The sequence below is a fragment of the Mus pahari genome, chromosome 1, assembly GCF_900095145.1.
Source record: "Mus pahari chromosome 1, PAHARI_EIJ_v1.1, whole genome shotgun sequence".
Lineage (NCBI taxonomy): Eukaryota > Metazoa > Chordata > Mammalia > Rodentia > Muridae > Mus > Mus pahari.
The window spans coordinates 100,052,714-100,071,208 of NC_034590.1; the positions used below are offsets into that span (position 1 = coordinate 100,052,714).

Here is an 18,495-nt window from a genome sequence, read left to right on the forward strand (position 1 = left end):
AATAATTGTCTGCCTACTTGATCATTGAACTATTGAGAAAGTAGGCATAGTATTAGTATCAGACTACAGCGTAGCATTTTCCATGCTCCTCCCCCTCCCTTCCCTCCCATCTCACCCCCTGCCTCATTTTTATTTGCCCACTGGTTTTAGGAACTATCGTATATATTGCAAATGTATCACAATCTGCTTTAAAGTAATTCAAGAAGCATTTCATTCACATTAGGGGAGTCTTACAAGAGTAAATCTTGAGGGGCTGGAGAGACCTCTCCATGCTTAGGAGGACTTGGCTGCTTTTGCAGAGGACCCAGGTTCAGTTCCTGATACCCATACTGTGACTCACAACTGCCAGTGGCTCCAATTCCAGGGGAATCTGATGCCCTCTTATGGTCTCCATTGGGCACTGCTTACATACAGTGCACAGACATACATGTGGGAATATTCACACACAACATAAAAATAAATCTTAAGGAACAAAAGGAGCAAACTGTCATTCCTCTGTCCTTTGGTCTTATATTGTTATCACTCATTTTATTACTGTGTAAGTTACAAATATATAACAATAGATTCTCTTGCTTTAAACAACCATGAGATTGAGAACATAACAGGGAAGGCTACCAGTGCCCATTCTGGTATCTGTTGTTCTTTGGTGTAGGATCTGTTCACAATCTGGCATTCTTTCCCTTCTAGTGAAGGGCTTCCTTTAACATTTCTTGAAAGATGAATCTGGCGTGGGAAGGTGGCACACCTATAACCTCAACACTCAGGAGGCAGAGACAGGTAGATCTCTGAGCTCCAGGCCAGCCAGAGTTACACAGTAAGATCCTATCTCAAACTACAACAACAAAACCAGCCAACCAAACAAAAACACCAAAAATTGAAAACAACAACAGTAAATCTATTGGTGCTTCAATCATTCATTCATTGTTTTTTTTTAAAGATTTATTTATTTATTATATGTAAGCACACTGTAGCTGCCTTCAGACACTCCAGAAGAGGGAGTCAGATCTTGTTACAGATGGTTATGAGCCACCATGTGGTTGCTGGGATTTGAACTCAGGACCTTCGGAAGAGCAGTCGGGTGCTCTTACCCACTGAGCCATCTCACCAGCTCCTCATTCATTGTTTTTATTTTATTTTATTTTATTTTATTGAGACAGGATCTCACTATGTAACTCTGGCCATTCTGGAACTCACAGAGATCTAGCTGCTTCTTCCTCCTGAGTGTTGGGATTAAAGGCATTGTATCACCACAAGTGGCTGGTTAATTCTTTTAGCCTTCACTTGTCTTTAAAAAAATTTTTTTTATTTTACTGTATTTCAGAAAATAATTTATGTGAGCAAAGAATCCTCAGTAGACATTATTTTTCCCCATCAAATGGTACCCCACTGTATTTCAGCTTACAGTATTTTTAATTTTAAGTTTGCTATTGTCCTTAGCTCTGTACTTCTTTTCTTCAACTGCTTTAGAAAAAAAAAAAAACCAAAAGATTTATTTATTTTATGTATATAAGTACACTATAGCTGTCTTTAGATATACCAGAAGAGGGCATCAGATCCCATTATATATGGTTGTTAGCCACCATGTGGTTGCTGGGAATTGAACTCAGGATCTCTGGAACAACAGCCAATGCTCTTAACTGCTGAGCCCCTCTTCAACCCCTCTTCCCCTGATTTTTATTACTTTATTTTTCATTAGCATTAAGCAATTAGATGGTAATATACATCAATACAGTTTTTTGCTGTTTCTTGTACATATAGTTGATATTCTTGGCTGTGACATAGGTTTACAGTTTAAAATGAAGTTTGAAACTTTTCAGCTTTTATTTCCTCATTTCTTTTTCTTTTATTTACTGTCTTTCTCCTAGGACTCCAGTAATACTTGTATTTACCCACTGGCATCTGGCCCACACCTTGTTAATAATTCTAGTCTCAAACTGGACATGGAGGTACACGCCTTTAAGCCCAGCACTTGCAAGGCAGAGGCAGGTGGATCTCTGTAAGTTCAAGGTCAGCCAGATCTACAAAGTGAGTCTACACAGAGAACCCTTGTCTCAAAAACAAACAAAAACTATAATAATAACATTATTATTGTTGTTATAATTATTATTGTTGTTATTATTATTATATGTTACTCCTTTAGTCTCTAACCTCCATTTGGACATTTCTATTGCAGCGTCTTCAAGTTCACTAGCCTATTTCTCTATGTGTCGAATCTGCCGTTCTCAACCAATTTATTCTTTGCCTCACGCTGCCACTTTCACCCCTGGTCATAGGATTTGGGTCTTTTTATACCTTCCACTTCTGTGTTTGACAGGCTCTGTGGACATATCAAATATAGTTACTTCTGTGGTGCCGAGGACCGATCCCAGGTCCCGTGTGTGCTAAGCATGCAGTCTTCTACTGGTCATGCCCCTAGCCCCATGATACCTTTTGTGACCTCGGTTGATGATTTGTTTTCTCTTCCCCATGGCTCAAACTGTCCCTGCTTCTTTGCATGCCAGACATTGTGAGTTTTAAGCTTTTGGGTAGTAGATATTTTTATATTTCTATAAATATTCTTGAACTTTGCTCTGGGATGGTTATTTGGAACAGCTCCGTGTTTTCGAATCTTGCTTTGGAAGGCAAGGCCACTGCCATGTTTATGAGCGAGTTAATTTCCCACCATGGAGAACGAAACCCTTCTTGGTCCCCTGACAGATGCCCTGTGAGCTATGAACATTTTCCACTCTGGCTGGTGGGAGCCAGAGCTTGTCCCAGCTGTGTGTGACTCTGAGGTCTGTTCCTTGGTCATTCAGCTGGTATGTCTCTAGTCTCAGATGATCTCTGTATGGGCACATGCCGACTTCTCCTTTTTCTAGAACATTCTCTTTGTTCTGGACACATGCCAATCAGGACCTCTCCTATTTCTAGAACATTCTCTTTGTTCAGCCCTCACCTCTCTGGTACTCATTCTGACCTGGGAATTCTATCTTGGTCTCCCTAGACAACTACCTTCATGTCCCCAAGGAAGGGAGACTGTCACCTTCATCTACCCTAGACTCCATGTCACCTCCATGTCACCTCCATGTCACAACAAGACAGTTTTTCCTTGTCTGCAGGGATTGCCATGCCTCTCCTGCTCTCTCCTTTAGCAGTCATTCCTGTTACTCTTCTAATTAGAAATCCTTTCTATGACCTTCCACAGCTCAGGCACCCTGAAAACATTGAAACAGCTTATCTAGTTTCTAAGAAAGAAAAGAAACTTGGTTTTAAGGTAGAGATGAAACAAAACACCTGATATTTGTTCTGGAAATACTGAAAAGGTCTTTCTAGGAGGGAAAAGGAAAAGAGGACAAGGGGTGGATGTGCTGGGCAGAAGTCTTGTCTCTCCATTCTCTCTAAAAGCTCCTTGTATCACATGCATTCATTTGCAGTCCCCTGGGTCTGTTTATGGTCTCAGATGCCAACTCTGACAGCAGTTAATCTTCCCAAGATCAGCCCCACAGCTGTGGCAGGAGCCTGGGATGTCTTCATGACCTTGATATTAGGACAGCTTGGTTCCCAGTAATGTGGACTCATGACCTTTCACTCTCCTGCCACATAGATCAGTGACTTACAAGGGGACAAATAAGAAAATAGACCAGGGCTTGTGGTTTGGTCTGAAAAGTATCTCTCAGTCACATTTTGAGCTCAGGAAACATGTACATAAGTTGCACCACCTCCGGAGAATATATCAAACTGTCTGAGCACTCAGTGGCAGAGATCCCCAGAACTATAAAAAGCAAATAAACAAACAAACAAAAAGAATTTCGGGACTGGAGAGGGAGCACAGGTGGCCAAGTATTTACCACACAAAGCATGTGGACTTAAGATCGATCTCGGAATAGACATTTTCAAAAGCTGGGTGGGTGGTGCATGCTTTTAATTCCAGGGCTGAGACAAGAGGATCTCCAGGACTCAGTAGCCAGCCAGCCAACTGCTAGGTGAGTTCCAGGCCAGTGAGGGACCTAATCTCAGAACAACTAAAACAAACAAATACGCCGGGCCTGGTGGCGCAGGCCTTTAATCCCAGCACTCGGGAGGCAGAGGCAGGCGGATTTCTGAGTTCGAGGCCAGCCTGGTCTACCAAGTGAGTTCCAGGACAGCCAGGGCTATACAGAGAAACCCTGTCTCGAAAAACCAAAAAAAAAAAAAAAAAAAACCAAAAAAACAAACAAACAAACAAATACACAACTTCTCCCCAAGAAAGCAGAACCAACCCCCGAGCCAAAACAATGTGAATGGCACCTGAAGACAATCCTCATGGTTGCCTCTGGCTTCCGCACAAACCTAGGCACACATCCTCATCTTCCCCAACAACTCTTTCAAACCTTGAGAGGTTTTTCTCTTTATTGGTCTATTTTTATTTTCTATCACAGAATGAGCAAGGAAAGCTAAGCCTGAACTGAGAATGTAAAGTGGCCCAGCTCAGTGAGTTGATGAGGTGGCTGGCAGTGTAGCAATGTCTTTATTATAAGTCTTTGTGGTTCCCTAGGTTGACCAGCTTCCTTCTGGTTTCATGGCAGAAGGTCTTAAAGACCTAGGATTGGTGTCCTTTCTTAGCACTGGTTCTCTGTCTTCCTCTGGTCAGTGGGTCACATACAGTACAGCTGCCCAGCCAGTTCAAACTCTTAACCAGCCATCATGAATGGGGAAACAAAGTACCCAAGTCATCTTAAGGTGCTGGCAGGGTGTGGGGAGCTAATCATACCTCATTCTACCATGTTTTCAACCCACTGTGAAACAGATAATGGACCCAGATGGAGCCAAGAAAGTCAGCAGCATCCACAGCAGAGCTATGGGTGAATAGGTGGATGGGTGGATGATGGATGATGGTGTGGAAGATGGTTAGATAGATAGATGGGTGAGCAGATGGGTGAATAGATGTAGAGATGGATATATGGGTAGATAGATGGATGAATGGATAAATGGGCAGATGGAGGATGGAGAGATGACAGATAGATGAATACAAGTGAACTTGAACAAAAGATAGTAAATGTGTAGCAATAATCTTAGATTAGTATTTCACTTGAAGATTAGGACGTGCTTTTTTCCTCCAATCACAGCATTTCTATAACCTATTAGTCTAAGATTCTTGTTTTGTAGATGAATCCACAAAGACAAAATACTTTTAAAAATACTTCTTAGAAAAGTTATGGAGGCCTTAGTCCCAGCTCCTCCATTCACTGGCAGCTCCCATCAGTTAAAAGGTATATAGCAACTAACTTATTACCAACTATATAGGGCAGATGTCTTTAAATGACATCTACTCATAAATTACTCTAATTAAAAAGATTAAAAGATTTCCCCATATAATGTCATCACTGGTACTCATGGAATTCTAATGCTCTTTCTGGAAAAGGAAAGCCAGAGGTAGAGTGGAAGTTAATGAGTTAGAACAGGCTTAGGAGTTACTAACCCTGATTCTTATCCAGAGACTGGGTGTCATAGTGGGGTGGGGATAAGGGATGTTGCCCAGATCCCTGCATTCTTGCCTTGGGTATCAAACTAGAGACCATCTCAACCCTTATCAGTTCTCCACAAAGACAGATGCTTCTCTGTTGCTCTGCCATGCTCTTTGCTTCCTTTCAACCCCTTCATGAGGAGGAGGTGACACCCATCTAATTGGTGAATTGAGAACAGCAGCTCTCACTGGTCCAGTTTTCCCAGGGGCAGAATCAAGTTATTCAGGGCCACTGAGATGTGACTGGTATTTTGGGACAAGCCCATCCTCCTTGGAACTCTGCATGCCAGCAGTGTAGTCTGGGAAGGGATGCTGAACAAGATGTGGTATGAGGATTGGTTTTACCATTTATTCACTCATCTATCTATTCACCTATTTGTCCATATATACATCTATCCACCCATCTACCTGTCTATCTATCTAGCATCCACATCCATCCATCCATCCATCCACTTATATGTTAACCCATTCTATAGTATTATCTATTGAGTGTTGCCATATACCAGATATTATGGGCACAGTGTTAAAAGTAGGAAAGGATCCAGATTCCAGGGAGGAAAATTGCCATCAGTCCCATGCATGATCATTGTACCTAATACTAAGTGTCCCTGGGATCCAAGGTTAGAGGGACTTCACTGAGATTTCTGGGGAGAAGCAAAAAGACTCCAGGATACTAGGTATCCCTGTGTAGGATAGAGCAGGAGATGTCCGAGGCCACAGCTGTCAGAAAAACCCACACAGGTGACATTTCTAAGCCAATGCTCTGCCTGTTACCTAGAATTGAAAAAGAAGGGGACTAGTGTACATGGGAGACTGATGGCTGTCCCTGGCCCTGTGAGAAGGACATACAGAAAACAGCTCTGGAGCCATGTGGTGCCTTGATTTTGCTTTGCATCAACAGTCCTCTCCCTTCTAGCTAGACCCTTTCTGGGAATGTTTTTTCATGTATACCATGGGGGTCATTCCCTCTACCAAGCTGCTGTGTGGATTAAATGAAATTGTAACTTGCTTAGCGTGGGCTTGGCTTGAGTAAATACTAAGTATATGACAACTCTCCATCAATGCTAGTTTCCTTTAGTTTGTTGGTCTTAAAGGCCAGGGATGCAGCAGTTATATTTACATTCTCCAGTTAGCATCCTTGTAGGTCAGCATCACTGTGTGCTTTCAGATCTGTGCATTTAGAAGCCTAGTCAGATATGTTTGTCTGTACCAAGGCAGTGGGGAGCACCTTTTCTGTGACCTTCAATATTTGCTTAGCAAGTTTCTGCTACTCTTGAGCCAACACCCTCAGGTTGCTCCTTTAGGGCACTGTAGGCAGAGTCTGCCCCAGAAAGAAGTTGTGGTCCTTTGTCCTTCTTGTTCTCATCCCCAGAGCCGAAAGGCCTCCACTAAGGACTCTTGCTTTCCAAACTGATTGTGAACACAGCCTTATCCCACACATTTCTATTCAATCTTGAAGCATAAAAGGATTTATGTCAGTCTAATTAATGCAGAACCCTCCACAGACCAGTTCTTAGGATTTCTGCTGCCCTTAGGCAAATCTGCTTCTGGCAAGTGGCTTTAATCTGACTGTTTGTACTGCTTCTGATGGGTAATCAACGAGATCCCTGGTCTGGTCTTATGCTAAATAGACCAACCTTGGACGCTTACTCAGAGGGAGTTGTTGTGTGTTCCTCACTGTGTGGAATTCATTCTCGGTTGCTCTCTGATGAGAATGAGTAGGTGTACAGAGGTGCATCTCTCAGGCTGTCTCTGACGGCGATGACTTCAATCATCCTGAAGGGAAGCCATGGACTCCCCTTCACAGCCAGTCCCTGTAGAAGGCAGCTGTGGAAATGGCTTTGTTTGTTTGTTTGTTTGTTTGTTTCATTTCCAGTGTTATAAAAGGGGCCTCAAAGGGAGACATTTGCAGGAATACTCTGAGTCTCATCCTCTGCTAAATTGTTTGGCTCGGTTCGGGGGTGGGTCACTCTGACATGTAAAATCCTTGTTAAAAGAAAAAAGCCTCCAGGCAGAGATCACAGCATCGATGGGAAAGGTCCATCGGGCTGCATATCCCATGTCTGGCTCCCTCCTGGGTACCTGCCAAAAGTCCAAGTGCATATGCTTCACTCAAACTCGGGGCAGTTTTGCACATGTCTGCTAGTGCTTGGGCCAGCTGTCCTCATGTTCTGGGTGACCACATGTACACTGGAGTATATATCTCTCACTCTCAGTATTCTCTACCCTGATGGCTTTGCCGTGATGTCAGAAAATGCTAAGTTGCTTGAAATTATAACCTGTTCTGTCTTGGGTCCTCAGGCAACCACCACTCCTCTTATGTGCAAGGCAAATGTGGCTGCCATGACAATGGGATGGCCATACCTCTTTGAAGGACATAGATGATGGATGTCCCATGCAGAGGCGACTAGCTTGGCAAGAGAGGCTGCTATGGGTGGGGTACAGAGCCTCCTCTCTTCCTTGGGAGGCTTTGTTCTTTCAGCATCACACAGAGATTAGGAAGCCGTCCAATCAAGATCCAGGCTCAGCCTCCCTGTTCGGTGTTCTCATCTGCAAAGAGCAGGGGCACCACCCATGGCATGTGCTGACACCATTCTACCCATTCCTGTTTCTCAGTGTGTTATTTTGGAAGGGCTGAAACCTCAGGAACATTGAAAAGAAAGGACAATAGATGCCCATTCAGTAGATGACCACATGCTTGCTTTATTAGTCTCCTCGGGCTGCCATGATAGACTACATCTGCCTGCCAGCTTCACAACAGAGGTATTTTCTCACAGTGCCGGCTGCTGGCAGTTCAGGTTGAGGTGTTGTAGGGCCAGTTTCTGGTGAGGCCTCTCCTTCTGGCTTGCAGAAACCATCTTCTGACTATGTCCTCATGTGGCCCTCCCCTCTGCATATGCAACCCTGCTGTCCCTGTTCCTGTACATGAGGTCTCCAGTCCTCCTGGATTAGGCACCCACCCCATGATCTCATTTAACTTTTCTTCCTAATCCTCAAATAGTCATACTGGAGCCTCGGGCATCAACACAGATTTGAGGGAACATACAGGTCAGCACATATTTCTAAGGGTTTGTGGGTGGTGTATATGCCATGTGTGAGCATGTGTATGTTTGAATGTGCTCACCATGTGAGCATGGAGGGTAGAGGTTGGCATTGAGTCTTTTTCTATTGCTTTCCACTTTGTTTCTTTAATTTTAATTTATTTTATTAAAATAAGATAATCAAAGAAGCATCAGATAACATTATCTTGTCAGACACAATAAAAACAAAACAAAGATGACACTCAAAATACATACAAAAACTTGTATTCCTGGTTCTCTTCCAGACAATGATGTGACTGGAGACAGGACAGGGCCCACCTTATTTTGGGGAACCAGGTCTCTCATTGGACTTGGAACTGCTGTATTCCCTAGACTGGCTGGCCAGTGAACCCCTGAGAGCTGCATGATTCTTAGTTGTCTTCTGGTGCTGGGGCTGCACTACAACACTTGGCTCCTGTGTGGGTTCTGGAGACCCAAAGTCAGGTCCTCATGCTTGCTTAGCAAGCAAGCTCCACACTGAGCCATTACCTAGCCCCAGTCCTATATGTTTTAATAGGAATACACTCCCTGTGGGTCCTGCATGGATGAGAATGCATGTGTTGCCTTGTATGGGAAATTTCCTAGTGGATATGGAGAGTAGAAATCTTCCACTGAATACAATGAGTCTATAGGTGCGTGTGTGCGTGTAATCATTAGCAAAGGTTCTATAAGCTTGCTTTGCTATTTGTTCCTTAAGATGACTCCAAAGCAATGACTTTTTAGAACCCTAGATAGAACTGGAGGGATAGCTCAGCATGCTCTCTTGCAGAAGACCCGAGGTCAGTTCCCTACACCCATGTCAGGTGGCTCACTACCACCTACAACTTCAGCTCCAGGGAATCCAACAACCCTCTGGCTCCCGTGAGCACTACACACACACACACACACACGCGCACACTTATCTGCCCATACACATAACTAAAAGTAAAATGTTTAAAAATTCAAAGCTTTAGAAAAACTGTATTTCTGTTAACTGTGCCTTAAGTAACTTCTCTCCATGACAGAAAATATTTAATCATAGTATGTCCATAGAATCACAGTTATAAACAAAGCAAAATAAAATAAAATAAAATATACCCTAGAGAAAGAGCATAGGAAACCTGGAAGGGAGGTGACTAGACTATTACAAGTGGAAAGCACAGAAGGTGTTTTTATAATTCTGTGACAGTCATTACATTGTTTATAAAATTAAAATGCATCTGGGTGTGGTGATATACATCTGTAATACCAGTACTTGGGAGGGAGAGGCAGGAAGATCAGAAATTTAAGGTCAGTCTTAGATAGCGAGTTTCAGCACCCCTGGACTATATGAGACCCTGTCTCAAACCCATAAAAATAAAACAAAAGTACACTTAAAATATTTGAGAACTGAGCAGCATATTCAAACATAGCACGCAGCAAATTAAATCACATTAACTGGGGGAGGGGTAGGTAAGTGGCTGCAATGCCCTGACTCTGAGCCAAGTTCTCCTCAGTTCTCTGAGTGTGTCATAGTAAGCGCTTTCTCACACATTGCCTAGGCAAGCATATTTCACTTAGGGGGTTATGCCTCACTGTACCACCATAAATTGTGGAAAACTAACGATATTCAAGAGTAGTCCTCGCCAGGTGTGCTGAGAAATGCCTTTAATCCCAGCACTGGGGGGTGGGGGCAGAGTCAGATGGATCTCTACAAGTTTGAGGTCAGCCTGGTCTACAAAGTGAGTTCCAGGACAGCCAGGGCTACATATTGAGACCCTATATCTAAAACAAGACAAAACAAACAAAAAAGAATAACCTTCAACTTCCAGTCACTGCTTTTCTAACTTATGCCTTTTCACCAAATACCAAAGGATTCCAGAATTTGTTGACCTTTGTTACTGTCTGTCTGTCTGTCTATTAAAAATCTCCCTGGGAAGCTGAGGAAAGTGCTTGCCTGGCAAGAATGAGGGCTGTATTAAGTCCCCAGAATGCACATTTAAAAACACAACAGGATTGTGGTGTATGCTTATACATGCACACACACATGTGCACATGAAAGGAAATTTCCTACATTAAAAAATGTTTTCAATGAATTTCCATATTGCCCTGTTCATTACTGACCTGCATGGAAAGCCCCATCCCCGGACATTTGAGACTTCTGCAGTGGTTTTTGAAGAAGCAAGGGCATGTCTAACGATTATGGAAGGAGCTGCATGGGGTCAGTATGGTTTTGGTGGAGGCGCCTGGTGGTCTTTCGGTGGGGGTCAGATTGGGGCCATTCTGCCTGGATATGGCTCTATCTTTGGCATCCTATGAGAACCAATGAGACGATTCGTGTTTTCATTGTTGGCAGCACTGGGCTAGGAGGCTCCTGCTCTGCTTCTGAAAGTGTTGCCAGCCTGGACCTGTGCACTGTGTCTCCAGAGGTGACTGAGCAAGGGGAGCACCCCCAGGAAGCCAGGGGCCCAGAAGGTTCTCCACTGCCCAGATCATCTCTGCCCTGGGAACAGCCGTGCCCCTCAGCCTCCATGCCCTTCACTGAAGGCCCCTCAGAAGGTTGCTTGGCCAGCTCAGAAGCAGAAGCACCTGCAGATGGCACCCTCACCAATTACCTTAGGATGGAACCCTCCCCCAACATGCCAGGGAACATCTTACCGACATCCACTCCTGAAGTAGATGGCCCCACACAGCACTCGATGGCTGCCAGAATCCCTAGTACTGAAAGAGACAAAGAGCTGAAGGAAGAGGGATGGAACTCATCCTCCAGTTGCTCTGGCCAATTGCCAGGAACTTCCCTAGTTCCTCTCCAGGAGCCAAGGACAGAGCTGCTGTCTGGAGAGGGCGATGGGCCTCGTGACTTTGAGTTCCAAAGGAAAGAGGATATGGACGACTGTTCCTCCTCAGAGTTAGCAACCAAAGCCCCTGCTGCCACTCAGCCAGGGGTGCAAAACTCAGCTGTCCTTGAGTCTCCCCCCAAACCTGAGACTGTGGTCCCACAAGATTCAGTCCTAAGATCATCAGACAGAGAAAGAGATGGAGTGGAGGTTCTGCCTACGTGTTCAGCCAAGAACTTGAAATTTCTCGAAGGCTGCCATCCCTCTAAAAGCAACTCCAGAGCTAACCCTGGAGCGGGAACAAGCACTGCCTCCCAGGAAAGCTGCCAGCAGAAAGTGGAAATGCATCTGCCATATGCAGAACTGCCCTCGGGCCCACTAGGTCTTACCACAGCACCAGCAAACAGTGGCTCCTGGAAAGAGACTCCGGACACCAGCGATGCTCAGAGCCAACCACAGACAGGGACATCAGGAACTGAGCTCCAGCAAGTTGTCCGTGTGGCAGCAGGCAGCCAGCTGGATGGGAGGTTGCTTCTGAGCGCTGAGGCTCCTCTCATCACTAGAACAGAGGAAACTTCAAGTTCAGCTTCATGTCCCACTGCACACCCCGCTGCTTGGAATTCTGTTGCCTCAGAAGAACCTGGGGAGACTGTTTCTGAGACGAAGATATCAGTTTCTGCAGATCTGGCTGCCACAGAACAGATGGATACAGGGGTGGTGGAATTGAAGCCAACATCAGATCTTAGAAAAATGCAAGAACAACCAGAAGGTAGCCTCCAGCAGGTTCCTGCACCTTTCTTGCAGGGGCAAAATGATACAGTCCAACAAGGGCTGTTGCTGTCAACTTTTTCCCATGGCGTTTCAAATGAAAGTTCAGTGGAACCAACTGATGGTTCCAAGGCCCCCAAGAATACTGAAAATAGAGTTGCAGCTAGAGAGGAAAGCAGATCACGTGGAGACAACCTTGAGGGACAGCAAGAAGCCACCAGAGCCCTTGCTGGTGCAGAGCCTGGGAATCATAATGAAGAGAAGTCTCAAGCCTTTCACAGCAAGTCCCATCTGGAGACCAAGAGAGATGAGGTTTCAAAGCCACACAGTAATACAGAGAACAAAATCGTTCCCAGCTCAGACTCCACACGGCCACTTAGACAGGAGGTTGCTGGCCACAGGGATGGGTCCCACTCTGGAGCAGCAGAGGTAGTGGGGCAGGTGGTTGCTGAATCCCATGTGACTGACACAGCTACCTCCCTGCACAAACTCCACGAGGACGACCCCATCCTGTCCTCAGCATCAGATGGCACTGGTGAGCCCTTTCTTCCCCAAGAAGCCATCGGGAAAAGTTCAAGATCTCAGACCAAAAGCCCAGCCATGCTTCAGGACAGGGGAGGGTTGGAAGCAACAGGGTCACTTCCTGCTTTGGAATCTGAGAAAGGCGATTTCCTGCCTGCTACAGCTGTGGAGGAGGTACCCAAAGCTGGGGAGATGGAGGATATATTGGAAGCAAAGAAGAGCCACTCACCCTTGCATCCTCCCTACAGCTGTGACGGGGAAGGCTTGCTGATGTCCCCAGGCCAACCTTGTGGGGTGGAGAAGGTTGAACCTGGACAGGAAGTCCATGCTGTTGCGTCATCTCCCCCCAATGGGAAAGACTCAACAATAGGCCATGGACTTGCTATGCTCAGTCTGGAACAAGACTGTCAGAGAAAACTGTCTTGCCCAGAGGACAGTCTCCCACCACCTCCCAAGAACCCTCTCCAGCCATCTCAACTAGACCCAGAAGCATCCATCCCTGCTATTCTCTATGACAAGGACCAACTACCTACAAATGGGCAAAGGACTTATCAAAGTGGCCCAGGTCTGAAGAAGCAGAGTACAGATCCCTCCTCAATCCCCATGCCCGAGGAAAGGAAGCCTTGGGCAGACGTGAGCTTGTCCACTCAAGGAGGAAATGAACAGGGGTCAGAACTTCCCTCCAAAGGCAGCCCATTCGATACTCCAAGTTCATCACCCAAGGATACAGTTCTGGAAGGAGCAGCAATGTCAGAGATGTCAGAACTGTCAACTCCACTGGGACAAGAGTCACCTGCATTAGGGGGAAATGAGCAAGAGGGCTCAGGCAGCAGTAGACAGCTCTCGGAGATCCTGCCTCCTGCAGCAGCCACCACTCTTACAGAAAACTTGGCTGGGAAGGATAGTCTCTCTACTGGGCAGGGGCTGAGCAAGTCCCAACAGGAGCTGAAGGATGCTTTGCAAACAGGCAGCCAGCGTGAAGAAGCACGTTGTGGGGACTCAGGCATTTCTGAAGCCAGTGACGTACTGCCTCTGCCTCAGGGCTTGGATAAGACAGAGGCAGCAAGTAGAAACAGAGTGGAGGCCCTGCCCTGTCCACCTGACTCAGTAGCTCTCCTGGATGCAGCACACTGCTCTCCAGACCCAGTGTCTACCAATCCCAGAGTCACACCCACCCAGGATGCCCTAGAGAGCGAGGCCTGTGATGAGAGCCAGAAAGAGCCAGCCCCACAGCTGGAAATGGAGCAGCCGGCCCCCTTGGGTACAGAAGCACACAGTCCTCTTGGAAGTTTCCAGAAAGCAGAGGAACGAGATGGTAAAGGTGGATCTGCCGAAGTGAACATCGATGCCAGTGAAGGAGACCCTGGTATGCAGCAGGCTTCAGAGGCACCAGAAGCTGCTCTGAGTAGTGGCTTCCTTCAGGCTGACCAGAGCCTCGCCTCCACCCTGAGTGAGCCACGCCAACTTGCGCAGCTTGAGCCCAGCTGTGGGGATACCTTGCTGCCGGCTGGAGAATCAGACGGGATTCCTAGAAGTTCTGTGGATGTTCTGACACACCACACTGTTTCAGGCCCACGGAGCCTTCTGTTGGCTGAACCACCTGACACCCCTTACCTGCATATCAATAGTGCTGCCAGGAAGGATGCAGAAGATGGTAGCACTGGAGGAGCCATTTCCTCTGAGGACCCCGGAGCCCCTTATGAAAGTCCTGTAAAGGAGCCTCCACCTGCTTTGGAAAATGACACCCTTGAAAAGAAGCCTGCTGTCTCCTTCACCACAGTCTTGCAACCAGGAACTGCAGATGGGGACATCTCTGCAGCAGGGGATGGTAATGGTATCCCCCAAACTGGAACCACTGGGGGACACGTGAGTCTCATGCCCTACCTGGACAGGATGCCTCTCCCGGTTAGAGACGAGCAGATGGCAAGGGAGATGCATGTGACTGCTGCTCCAGAAGCAAATGCCAGAGCCTCCGAGATCACAGCATGCCCTGCCAGTGAGGACTCAGCAGGAGAGACAGAGGGGAACAGGGAGAGGCCAGTAGAACTTACCCCAGATCTGAGGGTTGTTGCATCAGGTAGCGAGGGTGCAAGCTCCAAGCAGAACAGCATAATAGTGGGGCTTCCTGACTTTAGGGAGCACATTACCAAGATCTTTGAGCAGTCTGTGCTTGGAGCCCTGACAGCTGATCGGCCCCATAGTAAAAAGTCAGGAGTTCCAAGGAGTGTGCTGTTTGAGGGTCCTGATGTCTCACTGAACTCAGAGAAGCTTCTAGATGGAGCACAAGGAGTGGCCGCTGCCCTTCTCCCTGTATCTCCTGCAGGACTCCAGGTTGAGAAGAAGCAAGAGTCAGCTGTTGAGGCTGAGGGTTCTCATCAAGTACCCCAGGAGCCAGTGCCAGAGCAGGTGATGGGTCTGGTGGGGACAGCCTTGGAGGAGAGCAGGCCAGGTGCCAGTGTTGAAGGAGAGAGGACTGGAGAGCCTGTCCAGGGAGCTCAGGCTCACTCACAGCAGGCAAGAAGCAGGCAGGAACTAGCAGTGGGCTTTCCCTCTTCTGCAGAAAGAGCCCCTGGCTTCCCCATGGCTCCCCAGAGCCATGCAGATGTAGATGAGGCTTCTGCTCAAGGTGACAAAAGCCATTCCATAAAAGAGCAGCTGGAAACATTGCCCAGCAACAGTCAACACAGAGAAGATGATACCGGGGACCCTACTCACACCAAGGGTCTAAGCAATCTATCAGGATCCCCCTGTGCCCTGAATGGCTCTTCTCATGGGAGTGTTTTGAACGTGCCTGAATCTAACAGTGAGCCCCTGATCCCTTCCACACTTGAGGGTAAAAGACAGATGGAAGCTGCTGTCAGTACTGCAGACATGAAAAATATGCTGGGCAACCAGGATGCCTCCAAAATGTTGGCTGGAGAAGTATTGACTGCTCCCCTGGATCCCGGCAAAGTGGCAGGAGCTGCTGAGGAAGCAGAAGGTGATGTCACACCAAGCAGGGCTGAGACGTGGGCATGTGTGTCTGGTGACCTCCTTGAAACAGGTACTACGAGGATGCTTCCCGGTGTGGCAGGTGACTCAGCACAGCCTGGGAGCTGTCAGGACTCAGGATGCTCCAACAGGGCTCAAGTGATGGAGGACACAGCCACCCTTCAAGGGGACAGCCAGGTTGAAGACCAGCAGGCCAAGGAACAGCTGGGCCCTCAGCTCCCTGCTCTTGTAGGGCATGAGAAGCTGAGAATCTCTTCCCCTCCAGAGCCCGATGAAAGCAAAGATGAGAAGCTGCACCTCTTGGCTCCAGAAGAACTCCTCACTGACAGGTACTTGGGTGCAATGCCTATAGGCTCAGATCCAGTATGATCCCTACCCTCATGCTAAGTGAATCAAACAGACAGGCGATTTTTTCAGGAGGCCCAGTTTCATGTGTGCGAAGGGTTAAGTGGCCCCATTTACCCTCTCTGGATGTGTTAAGATTTTGAAAAGGGGTGGGAGTGTTTGGAGGCATGGGAGCTATTTGGACGGCACATCTTTCCTTGTGCTTTGATTCATCTAAAACCACTGGAAAAGCATGAAGCGTTGACTGGCTGTGCGTGATTGGGTGGTAGGCTGCAGGCAGTCATGTTTTCTGGAGTGCAGACACAGCTGCCTTCAAATGTGGAATCGTTTAGGTGCAAGGGCCCTATGTGATTCAAAGCAGCTCCAAGCTCCTGGCTGCCTTCTCTTCTTCCTAAAGCTTCCTTCTCTTCTTCCTAATGTTGGTGTAGTGACCACAGAGTCTTCATTGGGACATGTGCTTTTTAACATAGGATTTTGGCTCTCTCCAAGTATCTGACCCTAGCAACCACTTTCTTTCCTTGTCTCAGAAAGAGCCCAGGACCTGGCTCGGCCACTTTACCTTCAGTTCCTGAGACATGCGTTCCAAAAGGCTTCTCAGAAAAAGCTAGAGATTTGGGAGGAGCAGAAAGGTCAGTGACACAAAGCCCGTGGCACCTTCCTTAGATGCGTCGTTGACTTCCTGAAGGATAGTAGTGTTGTTTGAGGGTATCTCACATAGCTCAGGCTAGCCTCGAATCCATCAAACTGAGGATGACTGAACTCCTGGTCCTCTGTAGACATGTTCCCCCATACTAGGCTGAGAGCAGATTTTCTGAGTGTGCTGTTATGTATGAGAGGAAGCCAGGGGTGGAGAGACACATCTGTAGTCCCAACATTTAGGATCAGAGGCAGGAGAATCCGGAGTTTGGGGCTCAGCTACATTTAAGACCCTGTCTCAAGTGTGCGGGGAGGTGGGGCAGATAACCATTTCTACCCTACGTGCACTTCAGTCGTGCAGTTCCTTAGTAATGATTCAGAGCAGCATTGTTAGCAGAAGAGATGCTTGCTTTCATACCTGGGCTTTACCTTTAAAATCAAAACGACTCTTCTAAGCTATAATCCACACAACATATAATTCACTCATTTAAAGTCTACATACACATTTAAAGTCTACTCCACACACAGACACAAGACACACACTGTGTGTGAGAGACACACTCTGTGTGTGTGTGAGTGTGTGTGTGTGTGTGTGTGTGTGAGAGAGAGAGAGAGAGAGAGAGAGAGAGAGAGAGAGAGAGAGAGAATGTGTGTTAGAGTCTAAATTAGTACCTGTGTCTCCTACCAACAGCTGTGGGTGTTTTTGCAAATTATTTGATTCATATTTTCACATGCTGAAAGAATGCCTGGTCACCTGTTTTTTGGAGTCTCAACACTTCCCCCAGCTCCCAGCTGCTCCTGCTGCCCCACAAGGACGACTCCTGTGACTCTGGGCTAGCACATGTGGCCTGAGCTGTCCAAACAGATTTCACGTGAACCATCTCCTGCAGCACTCACTGGCATGCAGCTCTTGCATTCCAGCTTTAGGCGTAGGAAGAATATCTGTGTAGCCAGGAAATCTCTTCTGTCCCACAAGTCTGTACCAATCCCTTCCTTCTCGGCATCCACGGGCTTTTTATCATCTTCCTGGGGAAGCTCGGGGCCCGGCTTAGAGGAGTCCCATAAATAGTTCATGAGTCAGTGTTTAAATCACTTCAGAATTTAAAATAGTATTTTCTGAGTAAATACTAGAAATTAGGGTGTTTTGGTTTTTTTTTCTGCCACATTTGTAAAGTATAGAAAACCAGAAAGAAAAGAGGGAGCAGAGAGGTGGCCCCGTTGTTAAGAGCCTATACTACTGTTCTTACACAGGACCGGAGTTCTGTTCCCGGCAGTGGCTCAGGACCACCTGTAACTCTGGCTCCAAGGGCTCTGATTCCCTTTTTTGGCTTCCAAGGCACCTATACTCATATCCACATACCCAACCACATATGTACATATAATTAAAAGTAAAAATAAGTCTTAAGAAAAAGAATTACGATTACTGGGCAGTGGTGGCACATGCCTTTAATGCTAGAACTTGAGAGGCAGAGACCGGTATCCGTGAGTTAGGAGCCTGGTCTACAGAATGAGTTCCAAGACAGGCAAGGAAACACCGTTGTTACTGTTAGTTAGAATCATAGAATAATTTCACCTATTGAAATATTTAGGCATTTTTTTTCCTCTGCCATCAAAACTCTTTACAAATCTCTTAATGGCAGTCAGAACAGAATGATTGATCCCAATCTTCACAGACACAGGATCCCAGGTGCTGTCATGTCCTCCCCTTGAGACTTTACACTCTCTGGAGCTTCCTGGTCCAATGTGGCAGCTGCTGTCTACCATGTGATGTGTGTGTGTGTGTGTGTGTGTGTGTGTGTGTGTGTGTGTGTGAGAGAGATCTATTTTGCTTTTCATGGCTATGAACAAAGCAAATTCTCAGGCAGTACTGGCTACT

The 18,495-nt window shown here is 46.7% G+C and overlaps 1 protein-coding gene across 1 annotated transcript in view; it reads left to right on the forward strand.

Annotated features, from left to right (window-relative positions):
- The window catches only part of Tacc2 (transforming acidic coiled-coil containing protein 2), a 208,097-nt gene that overhangs the window by 50,665 nt on the left and 138,937 nt on the right, over positions 1-18,495 (forward strand). Inside the window, exon 5 of the mRNA XM_029535953.1 lies at positions 10,877-15,967. Within this exon, the coding sequence (XP_029391813.1) occupies positions 10,877-15,967 (5,091 nt within the window). The remainder of the gene's footprint in view (positions 1-10,876; positions 15,968-18,495) is intronic.